Source organism: Drosophila willistoni (genome assembly GCF_018902025.1).
Source record: "Drosophila willistoni isolate 14030-0811.24 chromosome 2L unlocalized genomic scaffold, UCI_dwil_1.1 Seg196, whole genome shotgun sequence".
Lineage (NCBI taxonomy): Eukaryota > Metazoa > Arthropoda > Insecta > Diptera > Drosophilidae > Drosophila > Drosophila willistoni.
The window spans coordinates 8,588,377-8,609,202 of record NW_025814048.1 but is presented as its reverse complement, the minus strand read 5'-3'; the positions used below and the strand labels follow the sequence as shown (position 1 = coordinate 8,609,202).

At 34.6% G+C, this 20,826-nt stretch overlaps 3 protein-coding genes across 3 annotated transcripts; 1 reads left to right on the top strand and 2 right to left on the bottom strand.

The window, feature by feature from the left end:
- Positions 1 to 9,609: 9,609 nt before the first annotated feature.
- Positions 9,610 to 11,621, top strand: LOC6640141 (NADP-dependent malic enzyme). The gene has a single exon (XM_002062986.3). It carries the CDS (start codon positions 9,690 to 9,692, stop codon positions 11,538 to 11,540), a length of 1,851 nt encoding a protein of 616 aa, XP_002063022.1. The 5' UTR covers positions 9,610 to 9,689; the 3' UTR covers positions 11,541 to 11,621.
- A 684-nt stretch (positions 11,622 to 12,305) lies between these two features.
- On the bottom strand, positions 12,306 to 13,249 carry LOC111518362. The gene is made up of 2 exons (XM_047010249.1): positions 12,518 to 13,249; positions 12,306 to 12,458 (listed from the first exon to the last, which is right to left on the bottom strand). The coding sequence occupies exons 1-2, from the start codon at positions 13,184 to 13,186 to the stop codon at positions 12,327 to 12,329; spliced, it is 801 nt and encodes a 266-aa protein (XP_046866205.1). The 5' UTR covers positions 13,187 to 13,249; the 3' UTR covers positions 12,306 to 12,326.
- Positions 13,250 to 14,811: 1,562 nt separating this feature from the next.
- LOC6640142 lies at positions 14,812 to 16,525 on the bottom strand. Its single transcript, XM_023182149.2, has 2 exons — positions 15,662 to 16,525; positions 14,812 to 15,598 (listed from the first exon to the last, which is right to left on the bottom strand). The coding sequence occupies exons 1-2, from the start codon at positions 16,265 to 16,267 to the stop codon at positions 15,488 to 15,490; spliced, it is 717 nt and encodes a 238-aa protein (XP_023037917.1). The 5' UTR covers positions 16,268 to 16,525; the 3' UTR covers positions 14,812 to 15,487.
- Between the last annotated feature and the right edge of the window lie 4,301 nt (positions 16,526 to 20,826).

Genomic DNA, 20,826 nt, shown 5'->3' with positions numbered 1-20,826 from the left:
GCCCATTAGCCAGGCTTAGACTCTTTGAGATTAAATTAGGGTGACAATTCATAAGGATATTTGTTCCAAATATAAGATAGTTCAATTATGGCGCTTAAATTCATTTGGAAATCTTTGCTTTGGCTGTATGAAAAATATTTTGTATCACTGTGCTTGTGGGCAAAGACTAAAAGCTTACACACACACACCCTCTCGCATTTCTCCCCACACATGTGTGTGTGTGTGTGTGTGTGAGTATGTAGATAGATACCCACCGACATCTCATTCGCTTGATATATTCATTTGCTCATTCAGCAAGTTAAGTAGGAATAAAATTGTCAATTTTCATGTCATTATTTCATGTCGCCGTTTGCCGTTGCCATTTGCGCCGTTTTGCTGGTTCGCATGTGTCACAGAATGTGCGAGAGGGAGAGAGAGAGACAGAGAGACTGAGCTAGCGAATGAATCTCTCAAACTGAGAATATATATGGCAGATATGATTTATTCACTTGGTTTGATTTATTACAAGTCACCAGCCGTCCTACCATCCTCCCACCCATCCACTCAGCGCCTATTCGTTCGCTTACAGCCTACAGCCGATCAAATGAATGTAAATTGTTCGTATACAAAACCAATAATAATTGTATCATTGTCAAGTCTGAGACAGACAGCCAGATAGATAGACAGAAAGACAGACAGAAATTTTCTTTTACGTACATAAATAATTTGACTTGGTTTAACTTTATTAAAAGTTTTGCCAGCTAGCTGAACGGACAGCTGGAGTACATAACATATGACACTTTAGTGAAGCAAAAATTTTAAGTGCCGTGTAAACTTTGCCCACGTAAACACAATTCTCAAATTCCAAAAGGACTTAACGTAAAGGTAAGTGAATGGTAAAACTGTCGCGGACTCACCAGCAACAAAATGAGAGCGACAGAGAGAGAGAGGAGAAAAAAAACACAACCAGAAGTGGAGGAGTAAAGGGAAGAAAACTTATAAATTAATTTTACCACACGGCACAAAACTTTGGGGCATACCTCAGCTGCTGCCATAAAGCCCAAGGAAATGCAAGTGAGCATGGGGTAGATGGGGAACGCAAGCAAAGGGAGGAGGGAATATGTCCAAAACGAAGGAGCAACCGCAAGTTAAGCGAACTTCGTTTTTCGTTTCGTTCCGTTTCCCTGGCATTTTGTTCCGTTCTCGTAATTAACTGCAGTCCGGTCGCATCGCACACACCTGTGACAGGCAGGCAGAAGGTAGAAAGAAGAAGAAGCTGAAACTGGAATGGAGGCTCAAGTTAATTTCATGCTCATGGGTTCCCCCTGTGTGTGAGTGAGTTTTCACCCAGTCTTTTGTTTATGTTGCGGCATAAGAGCCGCAAGTCTGAGTTTCCGACTCTCGAGTGCTCTCTCACTCTCTCTCTCTCTCTCTCTCTCTCTCTGTCTCAGTCTCTGTCTGAGCCGCGCTCCAGTTTACCGCAAGTGTCAACATTTATTTCCAACTTAACACTTTGGCGTAACATTGCGCCTTAATCCGTAGCGCCAAAGTAACTTGACTAATTTTGTGCAAAGTTCAGCATTAACATTACCGCAAATTAGCAAAACTTTTCGCGCCACCCAAAAATCCGTAAAACAAAAAACAAAAAAAAGAAAGTACAACAAGGATAGAAAATAAAATCGTTGAGGCAACCGTTTGTCTGGATCTACTGACTGCCATAAATTAACTTGTCTTGTGACGCATTTTGGCAACGAGAATTTGCAAAAACTCTAGCTATCTACATACTTCTTTACCTTCTCAGTCTTTTGCCAAGTTGCCAGTTGCAAACATTTTTCGACCATATTTACCAACCTTTATCGATTTTGGAAATTTATGTCTATTTAGAGATGGAAGGTAGCAGAAAAACACCCTCCCTCCGCCCCCCTGCAGAGAGCTAATCGATATTGTTCATCTAGTCAAATGCCAAAAATATCTAAGGACAAACATTGACATTTCCTCAAACAAGTGACTGACTGTCAATCAGCGTTCAGTTTTGGGCCACATAAAACAACAAATGTCAATCTATAGGTATATTTATATGTATGTACATATATACATACGCATACACACAAAGAGATAGAAACATCGAAGAGAGAGTCAGAAATATACAAAAACTGAAAACTGAAAACCAAGTTGTACACTTTGAAAAAAAAATAAAATAAATAAATTAAATGACACAGAATGTAGATGACAGCCAGGATATTTTTGTTAATTTTACACACAATTTCTTGTGCATATCCTCTGAAAGGATACATAATTTTTACGGTTATTAAAGCTTCAATTAAATATTTTTAAATCTATGAGATTTTTTTTTCGCTTTTGTCGTCTTATTCGAAATATTCAACGCAAAGCAACACTTATTAAGCAAAGAGATAAAGTGAGAAAATATTATAATCAGGCCTGGTCTCGTTTTCGAATCTTCTTTAAACGTAAATTGTTTTTGAACTTACAGTTCTTAATTCCGATTGAAATGTTAATAGTTTTCGTTTTTAAAGGTAAGTCCGAAACATATTTGTTTTGCCTACTATTCCAGGTTACAGGGTTGCCAAGCTCTATAATTATTTTGGTAAGCATTACGATTGTCACATGTTTTTCGCACTAATTTTACGATTGTTTGCTATGAATAATTCTTGTAAATTAATGCAAGAATCGTATATTGAATATTGTTTATAGGTTATTGAAAAATAATAGAAAAATATTTAATGACCCATAATTATAATAAATTTATTCCAAAAATCGATAACGAGAACAGGCCTGAATATCTTCTTATGGCTGTTAATTTTCCATAGCATACTTTTCAGGTTATTTAACAGAAGACGCTTGTTTTGCAATTTTTTGAGTGTTCTTCTAAAACAATCACTTCTTTCTCAGATATAACTTATTTTAAAATATTCACTATACTTACTTCAATTTGCAAAATCCAAAAACTTAGAGAGTCTTTGCAAATCTTGTGAAGAAGAAGTCCATCAATGCATTCAGTTAATATTTTTCGGTATTTGCCATTTGATTTGAGTAACTTTGAGTGGTTAAACGAATTGGAACTCATTCTTGATAAAATTGCTCATTCACTTAGATTTCTTCGAGTGTTTGTACGCTAAATTTTCAGCGATAATTTTCAATGATTTCCATGTTGCAGTCGCTCAGCGAATTCGCTAGCTTGCTGGTTTGGCGGCTCCCTTGCTTTTCAGATACTCCGGCGTTATCATTTGTTTTTTGCCTGACCGCTTCGCACAGAGGTTTTTGCCGTTTTGGAGCGACAACGGCATCAACCACCACCTGCATCAGCCCGCACAATGTCCAATCAATTGTGCTAGTTCCATAAAGAGGAAAGTAGGAAATGGGAGTGGAAGTTGGATAGATGCTTGCTGGTGGGATAGTAGGGATAGAAGGGAAGGATTCTTCCTCCAGTGGAGCGCAAAATTTGCAACGCTTTTGACACGTTTGGCAAATATTTGAGCACGTCTAAAAGCGCGTAACATTCGAGCGGGAAATGGCCTGGGCATATTTTGATTTTACCAAGGCAAAAAGGACGCTGGACGCAGCAATTCTCTCTCTCTCTCTCGTTGCTTTTTCCTCTCTCTCTCTCTCTTACTGGAGAAGTTGCGTGCCAGTTAGAGCTTTACTTTGGCCGCTTTGCCCGTTTCGTGGCTTAATTAATTTTCGCTTCCGTTAACAATTTTTATATACATAAGTATGCATGTGTGTGTGTGTGTGTGTGTGTGTGTGTGTTTGTGCTGGTTATGTGTAAGCGCTGATTTCGTGTTAATGGTTGAATTTTTATTTTCTGGTTTCTGTTTCTTTAATTTAACCCAAAAATTATTTGCCGGATACATGCGATTAGTTTAGTTTGGTTTGGGCTCAGATTGGCAAATAGTTTGTAAGCCCGAAATGAGCGTGCATTAAGTTAATTACAATTAATATTTATTTTTATCGAAACGGGATGCAGTTAAAGCGTTGCCCAAATGAAAAATTGATGTGCTCCTTCGGAAGCTGGAAATTTGCCACGCGACCAGCAATACAAATTCCAAACAAAAAAACCAAAAAGAAAAGTCAAAAAAGAAGAAAACGAAATGTACAAAATAGAAAAGAAAAAATTCCAAACCAGTTTATTTACGATTTAGCCGAATTGCTTATGCCCTTAAGAGAAATTTTGTCTCTCCCCAATTCAGTTGCGCTTTACCAGCCAGATAGTTAACATGGTTAAGATAAAGTTTCATTTGAATGGCAAAGAAAGAGAGTGTATTAAGTTTGTAATATATTTTATTATACCCTTTAAAAGGGTATAAAAAAGACGCAAAACGTAGCAACGACTTAAAAAATAAGCTAAAAGTCTTTTTTGAAGTTTTCTTTTCGGGCCAAAGTAAAAGCAAACGCCAAACGCAGGACAAAGACGACACAGAGAGAGAAAGAGAGACGTGGGAGGAGATGAGGGGCAAAAAAACGCGATATAAAAACTTGGGGCTTTTTGGCTTTGACGCACGTAGAGCTGACGATTTGAAAGTTTGTCGTGTGTGTGTGCGATATATACGATATATATATACGTATGTACTGTGTGTGTGTGTGTGTGTGTGTGGCATCGACATCCCTGGCTATAGTCTACTTTCGACTTTCCCTGCCAATGCTTTGGCTGCAGCGCTTTTATTAAGCTTATAAATTTTTTATTTAAGACTTTTCACTTTGAGTTTGACTAGCAGTTTTTGGTGCATGCCACCCAGAGGGAAATCCAAAAATAAAAGAAAAAGCAACACAAACAACATTTATGTGACATTCATTTTGAGTTGCTGCCGCTGCTGCAGCTTGCGGCCTCTAAATCATTCATTCACCATTCTACCCATTTCCTTTTTGAACTACTCCCTGGGCATATAACATACATATATATATATATATTTCTATATATTTGTTTCGCAAATTGTCCAAACGTTTAAAATGTGACTCGAAAAAAAAGAATGGCCATATAAATTTGAAAATATTTCATAGAAATATACATATTGTATATGTATTTATGTACTAAGCGTTGCGGGAATTGAGACTTGACAAATAAATTTCAAATGCATTTTACAGAGACAACGACAAATTTTATTGTCTATAAAATAAACAAAAACAAAAGGAAAGGCTTGGAAATAGACATTAGAATAAATGTTCAATGACAATAGTTTGAAATTGAAAAAAAAAATAACCTTCATCAATATTTATGGTACTTTTTTAAAATTTTAAGGGAAGTAAAATAACTCATATTAACTTTTAATACTAAAACTATCAAGTGAAAATCTAAAAAAAGAAAGGTATAGTTCAAATACACACTGATCTGTTTGTATAGGTAAAGGAATGTTGTCATAGTACCTTTTAGCGCCATTTTTGTGCAATCTGAAATCTTTCCCTTCTTAGACCGCAAACTTTTTATCTTACCTCAAATTTGGAACAAAAGGAGGGGTTAAAAGAACATCCAAAAATTGTTAAAAAAATTTGTTTAGAAACAAGTCATCCCAAAAATAAGCAAAAAGGAACGTTAAGTGGTTTGACAAAAAGAATTCCTAGTCCTCTGAATGATGTGGTTGTGATAATATGCTATAACGTTATACCAAAGGACGTCAGGGTCATCGAACACTTTTTGTTTTTAATGTTGGAAAGAATAACCGGACAGAACAGCAAGAAATCTTGGGAGATTTTTAGAAATGAAGTTCATCTCAATCCTTCGATCCACATTTGATGTATTTTTTTTTGTATTTTCAGAGGCTTGCGATATAAAAGAATAGACAAAAAGAGATAAAGTTGACTTAAAAGATCTTCTTGTTCTACTTATTATGTGGATGATAGAACAACTGGATAGAACAACAAGATCTTTTGGGTCAACTTTATCTCTTTTTGTCGGTTCTTTTATTCTTTATACATCTTCCACATAATAAATTAATGCTCGAAGTTTTGGACTATATATATAGGTGGTATATTTGGCTAAATAGGAATAGGATAAACACCATGATGGCAATTGACATTATCCACATACCATTCTTTTAAATTGACATAGGAGAGCATACTTATCACTAATTTCTCTGTCTAGACTCTCTAGTTTCTTGAACATATTTGGATATAAGAATGCTACTTTCCCTCGAAATCTTTAGAAAATATTAACAAACATTGTGAAAAGTGGCGAAAAGCTTTCACAAGAGGCATAAGTTCGAAACCTGAATTAAATTTTCATCATACAATAATGTTTTAATCAGATTAAAACATCCTTTTTCTTGCAGGTCTAGATTAAAGAGTCCCCTTGACTTAAATGGTCCAACCCTGACTAATTTAATTTAATAACTTCTTGTTAACGGTTAACAATTTTCTCTTAACCTTTTGAACTATGATGATTATGATAAGATTATTATTATAATTAGACTATTAATTGCAAACTAAATTTATCAGCAAGAGTTAAAACAGTCTTCGACCATGATGATATTTCCTTATATATTATGCCTTTAATTTTCAGATTACTCTCCAACTATTAAAGCTGTATAAAGAAATTTCAAAGTAATACCTAATACAAAGTGATGAAAATGGTTGATCAAATTTTAATTAAATTGTTATTAATTTAATCCCGAAAAATACTGGTTACATCTACCTCGCCTCATCATATAATATTTTTGGTATTTACATGATATAGAACCATTATGATCGATTCTTGCCGTTAATAACAATCAAAGCCCGCATAGTTCATTTAAGAAAAAACCTAAATTGGTTATTGTGGAATGCAGAATATACACAATGAAACTTAAACAATATGCATTTATTATTATTATTTTATTTTTTATGTCACTCAATTTTCTATTGTCTATGGTTTTGCCTATTGAATTTAAATAAACTATAAAATGTAGAAAATTGTTTGTGAAAAAAAGATGTCATTTGGTATTTAATTATAACCATGAATACTTTTTTTTTCTGAAAAGGATTCTGTTGCACAAATTGCAATAGATTAATATGATATTTTCGCCACGTAGCACGCATGGGTGGGTAATGATGCCCTTTTGCGAGAGTGTTTTTTGTGTCTCGACTCGATGTCCGGCATATAAATGGCCTTATTTTCCAAACGTACATATTTCAAAAAGGCAAAAAACAAAAATAAAAAACACAAACTAAAATCAAAAGGGAAAAGAAAAAGTTTCGATAAGGTGCAAATTACTTTTCTCTCGTTTGGTCTCTTTGCAACGTTTGACAACTGTCAAAATAGTCAAGCATCAAATGACCAAAGCCCCAGCTCCAGCTCCAGCTGCTGGGCCATTGCCTAAGCGTGCGTGTGAATTGCCAAACAGAAAAACGCTGGACATGAATAGGGAACTAACTGGACATTGGATACAAGCCATGGGGAAAACGTATAAGCCAAAAGGAAATCAATTTCCATATGCAAAACTTTTTTAGGGTGTGTTAAGGGGGCGATTCAGAGTGAGAGAGAGAGAGAAATGGTGCGAACTAGTCTACTACGTTTCTCTCTCACTCCCTGAAATCGAATTTCATCCATAAAATATTCAAATTGTGCCAAAATAAACGGACGCATAAACATTTTTTGACACCCTATGCCAAAAGAAAGTACATTAAGTTTTGAAGAGAAGAAGCATATATGTATATTTTTTTTCTGGACAGGAAAACTTTAAGTGTTTTAACTGAAATATAGAACCTCAAATATTATAAGGTCTAAACATAACTAAGGAATTTGATTGGTGCTTAAACCTCAAACATAAAATGATGTATGGTTTCTTCACGTTATTCATGATATGTTCAAAATTATTGGCCCAAATATACAACAAATATAAACATTGGTATATTCCACTTTTGGGCTGAACGATCCAAAACACGAAAGGGCATTGAAATTACGGTATTGTTGAGCTTAACTGGCCCTCAAGGTTCATTTTTCTGCACGGCACCTGCAGTGCCATTTCAATATATCTTTCAGCTAAAAACTGAAACTTTACCTTTTCGATTCTTTTTTTTTCGCTCTTTGTTTGTCGGCGCTTGCATAAAATTTTATGTTAAAACGCCAAAGCTATAGGCAACTGGAGATCGACTCAGCTAGAGTCGGGATGGCTGGCTGGCATCGCTTCTCACTGTTAATGTGCCCCGCGGCAGAAATTCAATTTGTATGCGAAACGGAGGCAAAAAAACACAAAAACGGCATACAAAAAAAAAAGAGAATGGCCGAAAAAGTGTTTTTCCCCCTTTGGACAAACCGGAAATCAAACATGCAACCGTAGCTAAAGGAAACTGTCATCATGCTCCTCCCACTCCTTTCCCTTTTTGGGGTAGTTGGATTGATGAAAAATGATGACTATTTTATGCATTCTTTGTAGTTGTGGAATTTGCCTCCCTGACTTTTTCTATATGCAACTTAATTTTAAAATTTTTGTATGAAACACATTCGGTGGTCTCTTTTATGGAATTTTATTTGAAAAAGACCCTTACCCATTCTTCAAAAGGAGGACTTTTGGTCGCCGCTTCTCCACAGTTTACCGAAAATTAAGCCGCTTATGGCCCCAGCCATTTGGTTCCTTTTGTTTTTTTAATGCTTAGCCACGCGGCGGAGTTCCGTTTATTATGCTTCCGTTCCCCTTGTTCTCGATGCCTTTCATGGTATGTCTCAGCCGGGCTGTTGCCATTTCACTTAAGGGTCTTGGGTCCAAGTGCACTTGTGCTAACCACAAATAGCTATGGCTGAAGAGAAAGAACAAAAACCAGAGCGAGAGGGTCCACACCCTTTCCTCAACTGTTTCACTCTCTTCTGATGGCTGTCTGTCTGCGTATTTAGCATAAAAGGTGGCATTGCTGATATTTTTTGGAGTAACTTTGATGGGCAACAACGAAACAAGATCCCAACAGCGGAAGTGTGCTACAGTTTTTTTCGGTTTTCCATTTTTTTTCTGCTTTTTTTGTTGTTGTTTTGAGTCGCCACAAAGTGGGCAACGGAAATTTACATAATGCCATGGCTAATGCAAATGGCGACAGAGCTCTCAGGACACTTTGAAATTTGAAAAAGTTTCATATACCACAATTTAAGTTCGATCAGTGTTTACATCGCTGAACAATTCAAGACATGAAATTTATTATTTATTTTACAATTTGTTGAACAAAAATATTAGTGTTGCATTTTTTTATCTAAGATTCAAATTTTTTCCGTTATTAAAAGTGTGCCTGCTTTTAATTTTAGCTGTTTTTAGCCAAAAGCTAGATTATTAGCCGTTTTATGGTTGCTTGCTCAGAGCTTTTTTAAGTGTGTGGCAACACTGTTAGTTTTTTTATGCTGCAAGCGCCTTGTTTTTAAAAGAAGTTTTATTGTTTTTGTTTTAAAGTCGAAACATAATGCAAATAAATTAGATTTGACTACAGTTAATACAATCAGATGTGAAAAGTGAAGAAAGTAATGTGTCAAAAGGAGAAAGAGAATGTGTAAAAAGTTTGTGAATGTATCTAAAAAGTGTAATGATGCATGACCGCTGAAGCGAGACAGCTGCAATTCCAGCTGATTGAAAATAAAGGTAAGAACGAATTGTAATGATTAAATGAATGATTCGGGGAGGCAAATATCGGTATGTCAAATATGTACATAATCTAATTTACTCTAATTTCGATCACCTGTGCTTATAACTTCACACAATCTAAACACTTTAAACTATATATAATTTTCTATTACCAAAAGAAAGATGGCTCCAGTTATAAATCGTGCCCTAGTCAAGTCAAAAAGAGTCGAGGAATGTCCGAAAGAAGATGACGAGTCTAAAAAATGGAATACACTTCCTCGATTATGGGATACCTTTTGGTTGAATGATTTAAGCACCTCACCCTGTCTGCTGAGTGGTCATGATATGCTGAATAAAAGCTTTGTGAACAAATCCTTGGGATTTACCCATAGGGAGAGGCAACTTTACTGCATCCATGGGCTATTGCCCTATGCAGTACGCACTCTGGACGAGCAGGTTGCCGCATGCAGGAAGTATTATGATCTTCTGAAGACTCCACAATCGAAATTTTCTTATTTAAATGATATGCAATATCAAAATCGTCGACTCTTCTATCGTCTGCTGTTGAGCGATGTTAGTGAATACATGCCGATACTGGATAGTTCTGCTTTCAACTATATGATAAAGAACTATAGTTTATTGTATACCTATGGGACAAAGGGATTGTTTATCACCATCAAGGATCGAGGTCATGTGCTGGATATACTCAAGAATTGGCCCCATCGTTATGCTCGCTGTTTGTTGGTTACGAATGGAGCTGCTGTCCTCAGTATGGGTGACAATGGGGCACATGGCATGGCTGTGTTGTGCTCCAAATTTTACCAACATGTGGTTTTCGGTGGCATACATCCGGATTTCTGTATCCCCATTTTCCTCGATGTGGGCACAAACAATGAGGAGCTGCTCAATGATAAACTGTATGTGGGTTTGAGGGAAAAACGCTGCAGCCGCAAGGAGTATGATGAATTCTTTGAGGAATTCGCCACAGCTGTGATCAGTTTATACGGTCCACGTTGTATCATACAATGCAAGGCATTTGATACACAAAATGCCAATACTCAATTGGAAAAATATCGCAATCGTCAATGTATAATCGATACCGATTTTCAATGTTTAGGTGCTTGTGCTCTCGCGGGAGTTATAACAGCCAATCAACTAACGCGAAAGCCCTTTAAGACCAACATGTTTCTATTTTATGGCCAGCATTCGATCAATGTGGGAATGGCTCGTCTATGCATTGCCTATTTAAAGCGTGAGGGCTTAAATGATAATATGGCAAAATCAAGAGTTTGGCTGTGTGATGAGAACGGTTTGATTGTCTTCAATCGACCCAATCACAAAGTTCCCGATGAATTGCTAGAATTTCAGCATGAACATGAGCCCATCGAGAGTCTGGTAGAGGCTATTGAGACTTTAAAACCCAATGTCTTAGTGGGCGCTTGCTCGCAACCCAATTCTTTTACCAAGGATGTGCTAAGGGCCATGGAACGTAGCAGCGAACAGCCCATTATATTCGCCAGCTCGCGTCCCATTGAGCAGGCAGAATGCAGTGCCGAAGATGCCTTTGTCTATACCAAGGGCAGATGCGTCTTCATCTCGGGCTCTAATGTGCCGCGTGTGAAATATGCTAATAAGTGGTATGCTCCAGGTCGCTGTACTAGCATTTACCTACTCTCCGGAGTGGCTTTAGGCATTATGTTATCTGGCATGACTACTGTTCCCGATGAGGCTTTCTGTGTGGCAGCCGATCGTCTAGCCACTTTGGTGTGGCCCAAGGATTTGGCTCTTAGACATGTCTTTCCACCTATGCGTAAGATACAGTGCATTAGTCTACAAATTGCCGAGTCTATATTCACCTATGCATATCGTCGTCGTTTGGCTACCCTTTGGCCCCAGCCCACTAATCCCATGGACTATATTAAGAGTCATTTGTATGAATCGGATTATCGTGAAAATGTATTTACCACCTATTGCATGAGTAATCAAGTTATTGCGACTAGCGAATCGGCTACCTATTATAAAGAAAAGATATAGCTAGCTTTATGTACATACATACATATATATAATTAAAGACTCTTTTCTGTATTGATTTCACTCTTGCCAGCGGGCAATTAATTGCATGCAATTTTCATGTGTCAACTCATGCTGTTTCTGTCTGCTAGAAGGGACTGTGAGTTTTCCCTGGTGGCACTATGTTCCACTACGTACGGAAACTATTAAAAACAACAAACAATGCCATTTGCAATCAAATAATTGAAACAACCACCATAAAATGGCATAAAACAAAGCCACAACAAACAGTCGAACTGAACCGAACCGAACTGAAATTAAATTGCATTTATACATATGTGTGTGTGCTTGTGTGTGAATTGTTCTCCAGCTGGCTGACTTTGACAGGTGCTGCACGTGCCTATATAGAGCAGGGAATGGGGGGCATTGCAGAATTGGCGGAGGGCTACCATGTGATGCATTTTATTTCATTTCATTTATCAATATGACCAAATGAAATGGCCTGTCCCATTCAAGGGACAAAGAATCAATTTTTTCTCACTACAAAATAAAGAAAAATTCATCTGGCGTCTATATCTATTGTCCAAAAAGAACTATATATCAAACAATTTATAAAGAGGATTCGAGTTGTAGTGGAATCTTTTTTTATATAGAATTATATACTAATATGATATATTATAACTTGTTTATCTGGTCTAAAGTCTAAAGGATAATATATAAACTTTGTAAGTTTTAACCAATCCATCTTTCGATTTTTAACGCCTAACATATAATTCATTAGTTCATATATTTGAATCTGGACAGTTTTTTTTATTTTAATTTTTTGAAAATACATATGGTTGGACCCCAGGATATGACTTTAGAGAAAATTTTCACCAGACTATGAGCATCGATGGAATTGCTGTTCAAAGTACTGATAAGATTCTTCACATTTTGTGTGACCTGCAAATAAATTTTAGATAAGAATTTATTCAAGAGATGAAAGTTGAGGTACTACTCACCATGGCATCGCCTACCATAGCACGGAATCTCATTTGACGTAGTGCGTTATAGAATTTGGAAAAGATTTCACTCTTCTTACACTTCTGCTTGATCAAATTTATATATTCTTGACGTGGCAAATGTGTGAAAACTTCTCTAACGAGGTTACTAAAACTACTCAACTTTTTCACACTGACATTACTATTTTGAGCAGTAATCTCAAAATCGTTACGATCTTTATCCAATGGAACATTTTTCAGATGCAAATATTTTATTAGTATAATAATTTCAGGCGTTCGTTCCGCCTGTTCTCGGAATTCTTTGAATCGTGAACTATACAAAAATGAGATGGCATTCCTAAGTTCTGAATCAAGAATTGGAGGTTTACCCACCAACGATTCTATTGTGCTTTTGGGAATTAGTTTAAAAAAGTCACGAAAATGGTTTATCAATTCGGGTGAATAGCGCACTTGATCAAATTTCAATGGAGATGAAGTTGTAGTTGGTCCATTAGTTAGGGCTTTCCGTGGATAATTAGTAGTTGGTACATTAGTTAGGGCTTTCCGTGAATAATTAGTAGTTGGTCCCTTAGTTAGGGCTTTCCGTGGATAATAAAGATATCTCTTGCCTTGCACAATCACAAGGAGAATGCTTATTAACACCAACACCGATTGCTTTATGTAGAGCATTTTATTCCAGAATATATAAACTCAGCTTCAGTTTATCAACTGAATTCTTTTCTAAAACATTTCAATGCGAATAAACTAAGTTTGAGAAAAATAAGAGTTAGATATATAAAGAGGTTGTTTCGCCTCTAATTGATTCGGTACGTTTTAGCATATGTGGTCTTCTGACAAGGAAAAAAGAATTGTCCAGAACAAAATTAATTAGTAAATAAATTTAAACCAGATAATTTCAATAATTGATCTTAAAATTTTATTAATAGCCATTGCAAATGTCATTCGAATTGTTATTTTAGTGTCTTAAGGGGGTTGACCTGTTGAGCTGTTTTTTGAATAAAAGCTAGAATTTTGAATGTTATTTATCAAATATTTAGTAGGTCTAACGTTAAATTTATAGAATTATTTTTTGTCGAAATATTTGAAACTTTTCGTGATGCAGTGCGAAGGAAAAAAATGGTTTCCGTAGGTCAACACGATTCCGTCAGGCTGTAATCTGGCATCAAGAACATAAAACATTTTAATCTGTGCGACTATAGCAATAGGATGATATATGGTATCGAAAACATATGATATGGAAATATAGAAAAATACAAATTCTATACGAATTTGAGCAAAATTTCATGAGAAAAGCACTTTGTTTGCTCCTGTTGTCCTGTTATAAAAAATATAATAAAGTGCCGCTTTTTTAATGTCCTAAATCAGCGCATAGCCCCAAACAAACTGAACATATCCTGAAAATTTAGCTCGCTTAAGAAGTTTTCAAGATATTTTGTTAAACAGTTAAAAAAAAGTAATTTCGAAAAAAACGAGTTAGAAAGTTTTGATGGGAGGTGTTCGTCTAACGCAGGCTGTATTTTTTAACGCCAAAGACTATCGAAAAATCGTTTATTATATATTCTACATATGTGAGTAATCGTATTTTTAGATTAGACAGAGAGTTATTCCCCCATAAATGGCTTGAGAGGCTTCTTGAAATCATATTTATTTCTAGGTTGTTAATTTCTTTACTTCTTACTAGTAGCGTTTCATTCCAGAGTTTCGATTGGTTGTGATTTCAATTCTAAAAATCCACAATGGCGAAGTTTTTGTATGGTCAAGCAAGCTAAAAAATTGAATTAGAAACATTATTTACTACATGTGGTGTCTACCAAATCAGTGTCCATCTAGGTTTATTCCAGACAACAGAGTTTACAATGTTTATATTTTTTCACATATGTGATATTGGACTCTTCGTATAAAGTTTAATAAAGAGCTTCTATTTATAAATAAAATCTCTCTTTGCAAATAAGTTCTACAATCAGTCTCTAACAACGAATTCTCTTTATAAAGAAGTCCGCTTACGTTTGCTATAAAAAGCAATATACTATACGTCACTCTGAAATGTGATCTCAGCCGAGAGTGAAGCATTGTTTATTATTATTTGTTGTTGTTTATTTGCACTTGATAAAGCAATTGCTGAATAAACAGTTTATTGCATTGGAGTCCGACAATCCACTTTACGTTATGTTGACCTTTACTTTATTATTCATTATGAATGTGTTTTAGTTAGTCCCTAAAGAATTTATATTCAATTCGATTTAAATTAAACATATTTTATTTATTCTATTAAATTTAAAATAAAATTTTCATGAAATTGTGTAATGCAATGCAAATTGCACAGGAAGTTAAGCAAAGTAATATTTTTAGGATTTTAATTTATTAAATTATGAGTTATTATACTGAAATATAAATTCAAAATGAACAGAAATTATTATGTAGTTAGGAAAAGGGCAGCAAGGCTTCAAAAAGTATTTGAAACTTGATTGCCATCATTCATTTACCAATATTAAGAACAAGTGGCATATATTTTTAACAGATTCGTTAACAATATTCACTTTAAATTATTATTTAAAAAGAACCAACTTAAACATAGAACATACATAGATGGTATTTTGGTTATGAGAAAACTACATAGTATAAAGTTATAAGAGATTAAAATATTTGCAAATATTTGTTCAACATCTGCTCTATTAATAAGTATTCACCTATGTATATAAGCCACATAACTCATAAAACTGAACTTTAAGAACCAATTTATAATTAATTAGCAAAAACAACTGCAAGTCTGGACATTTAAATTGCTTTAAGATGGCCGCAACAAAAAGAAAAACCTCAAAAGTAAAAAATACTTTGCTCGGGTGCAGATAATAATGATTTCTTAGACAAAAGTCCTTCAGGCACAGATGGTTGGGTGAGGTTTGGTTGAGGTAACTTGCAGGTAAATCTATTTAAGTCTGGCAAATTGTCCATTTTAATCAGTTGATAATTTCATATGACTGGACCCCAGGAGATGACTTCAAAAGCAATATTTTTCAGACTGTGAGCATCAATGAAATTGCTGTTCAAAGTACTGATAAGATTCTTCACATTCTGTGTGACCTGCAAAATGAATTCAGATAAGAAAAAACTATTGAAGAGATGAAATTCGTAGACACTACTTACCATGGCTTGCTCTATCATTGGAATGAATTCTGAACTACGTAGAGCCTGATAGAATTTGGCAAAGATGGCACTTTTCTCACACTTGTCCTTGATCAAATTCACATATTCTTGACGTGGCAAATGGGTCAAAAGTTCTTCCACGAAGCTAATGAAAGTATGCAAATTTCTCTGAGGTTCAGAGGGCATTAGAACCAAAATCACAATGTCATTGTCATAACTACGACGAACTCTTCGTGGCAATGTTGTATCATTCAGATGCAAATAGTTCATGATGTTGATAACCTCAGGCGTTTGTTCCGCTCGTCTTTGGAATTGTTTGAAGCTTGAACTACGCAAAAATAAAACGGCCTTTCGGAAATCGGAATCGATAAACATATGCTTGGCCACAACGGTATCTATGGTGACTTGTGGAATTAGATTAATGAAGTCACGAAAATCCCTTATCAATTCGGGTGAATAGCGCACTTGATCCAATTCCAATGGAGATGAAGTTGTAGTTGGCCCTTCAATATTTAATGGGCGTGGATAATAATGATATTTCTTGCCTTGAACAAACACAAGAAAAATGCCTATCAAAAGCAGCACAGTTTGCCTTATGCAGACCATTTTATATTAGAACAGACAAGCTCAACTTTAGTTAATCAACTGAAATACTTTTTCTTAAAATTATTTGAATGAACTGAGATTGAGTACGTTGAGATTACGAATGAGCTTCTCTCTCTTTCTTTCGAAATTTTATTCTCTTAAAATGAAAATCGTAAAAGCCCTAAAAGTATGTTATAGAAGTAAGATTAAATTAAACTCAAGCGGAAACTATTTTAAGTAACGAATTGTTTGTTGGTTCTTAGCAAACTGTAAAGATTTTCATACGATCTATTCTATTTATATGGAAGCCTTGATCCTTCCATATGGCCATATGGTCTTTTGCCTGCATGTAAACAAAGGATTAGACTTCGTCGCCTCGCAAAAAGAGGTAGTTATACTGCTCATACTTACCACCTGTGGGTTTTGCCATCGCCATAGTCCTTTATTACCTAACCAGCAATCCCTTGCATGCGAAAGAAGAAGAGGGAACTAGTTGGGTTGCTTTATTAAAAAAATATCCATTTTTGCCAGGCGACGAAGTTGAATTATATTTTATCCGATTTTGATGAATAATATCTCATTCGACGGGGAATTTAATTTAGTTTAACAAAAATAACACTTTAGAATCAATTGTTACCGTAAATTTCAGCTAAGTTGAATCACCAAAATAACCATACAAAATGCAAATTTTTAATTGGCTTCAAATTGTGTTCTGGGGCTAAATTTTAAAATTGTGGTATACAGTTTATTTTAGTTTTATTAGACCTAAATCTTTCTCGGAGGGTTTAAAGAAGTTCGGATTGCCCGGCTTAAGTTCGGGACTCTGCATTAAATTGCCGAAGAAAAAGAAACGGTTAAGCCCACAAAACTTACGGTACATTATCTTAATACAAATTTAATGATATAAACAGACATTGAACTGATCAAAGCCGTAATTTAAAAATCGCGTAAAATCAAAATTAAGAGATGAAAAACTGAATGTCAATAGGTAATATCCTAAAGTAATGCTCAGTATTTGATTTTAAAATAAAATTCTTCCTCTGATTTGATAAATTACATTTTGTGTTGTCTGAAATGTTCTAACTATAAAATTATCTTAGTTTAATCCCCAAAACTAATTATTATACCCTTGCATTGTAAAATTGTTCAAGTGCTTATAACGCACAGAAGGTGACGTTTCTGAACGTTTATCAGAAATGTTAGCGATGACTTCTAAAGAAATGTCATCAATGACATTATCAGAGATGTCAGAAATGTTATCCATCGATGACTTTTTTAGAAATGTCATCTATCGATGACATTATTAGAAATGTCACCTATCGATGACTTTTTTAGGAATATTTATCGATGACATTATTAGAAATGTCATCTACCGATGTCCTTTTTAGAAATATCATCTATCGATGACTTTTTTAGAAATGTTATCTATCGATGACTTTTTTAGAAATGTCATCTATCGATGACTTTTTTAGAAATGTCATCGATGACTTTTTTAGAAATGTCATCTATCGATGACTTTTTTAGAAATGTCATCGATGACTTTTTCAGAAATGTCATCGATGACTTTTTTAGAACTTGTCATCGATGACTTTTTTAGAACTTGTCATCGATGACTTTTTCAGAAATGTCTTCGATGACTTTTTTAGAAATGTATCGATGACTTTTTCAGAAATGGCATCGATGACTTTTTTAGAAATGTCATCGATGACTTTTTCAGAAATGGCATCTATATCTTTTTTAGAAACGGCATCTAACGATGACTTTTTCAGAAATGTCATCCATCGATGACATTTTTTGAAATGTTGAAATTTCAAAAAATGTCATCGATGACTTTTTCAGAAATCTCATCTATCGATGACTTTTTCAGAAATGGCATCTATATCTTTTTTAGAAACGGCATCTAACGATGACTTTTTCAGAAATGTCATCCATCGATGACATTTTTTGAAATGTCATCGATGACTTTTTCAGAAATGTCATCGATGACTTTTTCAGAAATGTCATCGATGACTTTTTTAGAACTTGTCATCGATGACATTTCTGAAAAAGTCTTTTCAGATTTTTTAGAAATGTCATCGATGACTTTTTCAGAAATGTCATCTATCTATTTTTTGAAATGTCATCGATGACTTTTTTAGAAACGTCATCGATGACTTTTTCAGAAATGTCATCGATGACTTTTTCAGAAATGTCATCGATGACTTTTTTAGAACTTGTCATCGATGACATTTCTGAAAAAGTCTTTTCAGATTTTTTAGAAATGTCATCGATGACTTTTTCAGAAATGTCATCTATCTATTTTTTGAAATGTCATCGATGACTTTTTTAGAAACGTCATCGATGACATTTTCAGAATTGTCATCGATGGCTTATTCAGAAATGTCATCTATCTATTTTTTGAAATGTCATCGATGACTTTTTCAGAAATGTCATCGATGACTTTTTTAGAATTTGTCATCGATGACATTTCAGAAGAAGTCTTTTCAGATTTTTTAGACTTTTGACTTTTTTAGAAATGTCATCTATCGATGACTTTTTTAGAAATGTCATCGATGACTTTTTCAGAAATGGCATCTATATCTTTTTTAGAAATATCTTGGATGACTTTTTTAGAAATGTCATCGACGACTTTTTCAGAAATGTCATCTATCGATGACTTTTTCAGAAATGGCAACTATATCTTTTTTAGAAACGTCATGTAACGATGACTTTTTCAGAAATGTCATCTTTCGATGACTTTTTTAGACAAAGTCAAAGACATTTGAGCTATAGCCCGGAGCAGATAAAGTATAAAAATTGTCAGGATCGGGCCATTCTATCACATAGAGCTCTTCAAGAAAATTTAGTAATATGAAGTCACATCAAAAGTTGCTGATCTGAAGTTAATAGTTGCAAACGAAGAAAAGTGACAAACATAAAGTGGTTTTTCCGACTATCTGTAATTAATGTATAATTGATTCGATACGTTTTGTTATTTTATTGTAGCTGCGAGAATCGCTTGCCGCAAATATTTTAACACTCAATTAAAATTGCATGGCAAATAATTGCAACACATTTAAAGGCGCACACAATTATAAATATATATGTATTGATGTTTCTGTCTGTAGAATCACACACGTTTAATGCATTTTTGTGGTAATGGGAACAAATTAAGCGTAAATTACATGGCCAAATGATATCGATATTCCTGTATCCTAGCCCTTCCACACTTGCCACTTTACCAAGAGAGTATTGCTCTTTTTCTGAAAAATATTTATAAAAATAAATGTGATTTATATTTTTCTGTAATTATATTAAGAAGTACATGCAACCTTTCCACATGAAAATACATACGCATTGAGACCCTGTGTAAGAAATAATGAAATTAAAAATGATATTCTCATTTCTCATATCTGTCATTATTAAAAAGTTTTCAACACAATTGAATTTGTTATGAGGTCTTATAGTAAATTGATAAAAGTATTCAAAGAGGAGATTACCAAATTTACTTACAATCAATTGGTAGTTGAATTAGATGTCTTATCCTAGGACAATTTCTGGTTTTTACCCTTACCAAGAAAAACATGTCTATTTTGACAAAATTGTCAACTATTTTGAATGAATTAGGTACCAACAAAAGTTTGAAATTTACTACTTAACAAAACGTGTAGGTTGGAAGATAAATATTATGTACAGTGTTGGTTTGTATAGGCTTATATACCCTATAATCCCAATTCCGCGAAATAATGATCGTCGAGGATTATTGCCGTGTTGCCTAAGTCCCGAACAGAAAAACGTCACAAAACAAATTTTGTGAAAACGTATGAAATAAAACCCAAAAATTATTTATCAGCTTCATTAGATAGAAAAGCTCCCGACAAGGTGGAGGGCAGCAAAAATACCTCATTCACTTGTGCAGAACTTTGTGGCGTGTGATTAAAGCCAAGAAACTTTGGTGAAAATATTATAAAACTATAAACATAGTCAAAAATTAATACCGTTTAAGCACTTCTTAAAAAAACTTAAAGTAATTTGAATGTTATGAATAAAATTTTTTAGGTTTTTATTCGTAAATATATCAGCGAAATCTATACCTAATTCTTTTGTTGATTTTTGTAGTTTTTACAGGTATTTAAAGTTCGAATTGAAAAACATGTATCCACTCTCATTCATAGGTTGCTCATATGAGTAACTAGTAGTTTAATGTTTCAGAAATAAAAACGAAAATTCACTCCATTTGGTTATATTTTTATTTTCGTTAAAATTGTTCACACTATGGTTAAATTGTTAAACATGCTTGTTAGATATTCCCAGGATGTTGTTTCCCTAACTATTTGGCATTCATCGTTGTGCCCAGACACGACCAGGAGGGAGGGCCCTCAACACTTTGAGAATGAGAAAGAGAGAGAGAGAGAAAAAGATAAAGTTCAAATATAAATTAAAAACTTTTCTAATTTTTTATTTCATTTTTGTTGTTGTTGGCGAGTTTTATGTGCTTGATGCAAAAAGTGAAAAGTTTTCTTGGGGGAAAGGGGGATGGGGAAGTAGAAAATGGCGAAACGACATTGAACCCTGAATGTATTTTGTTGCTCGTCCTTTTG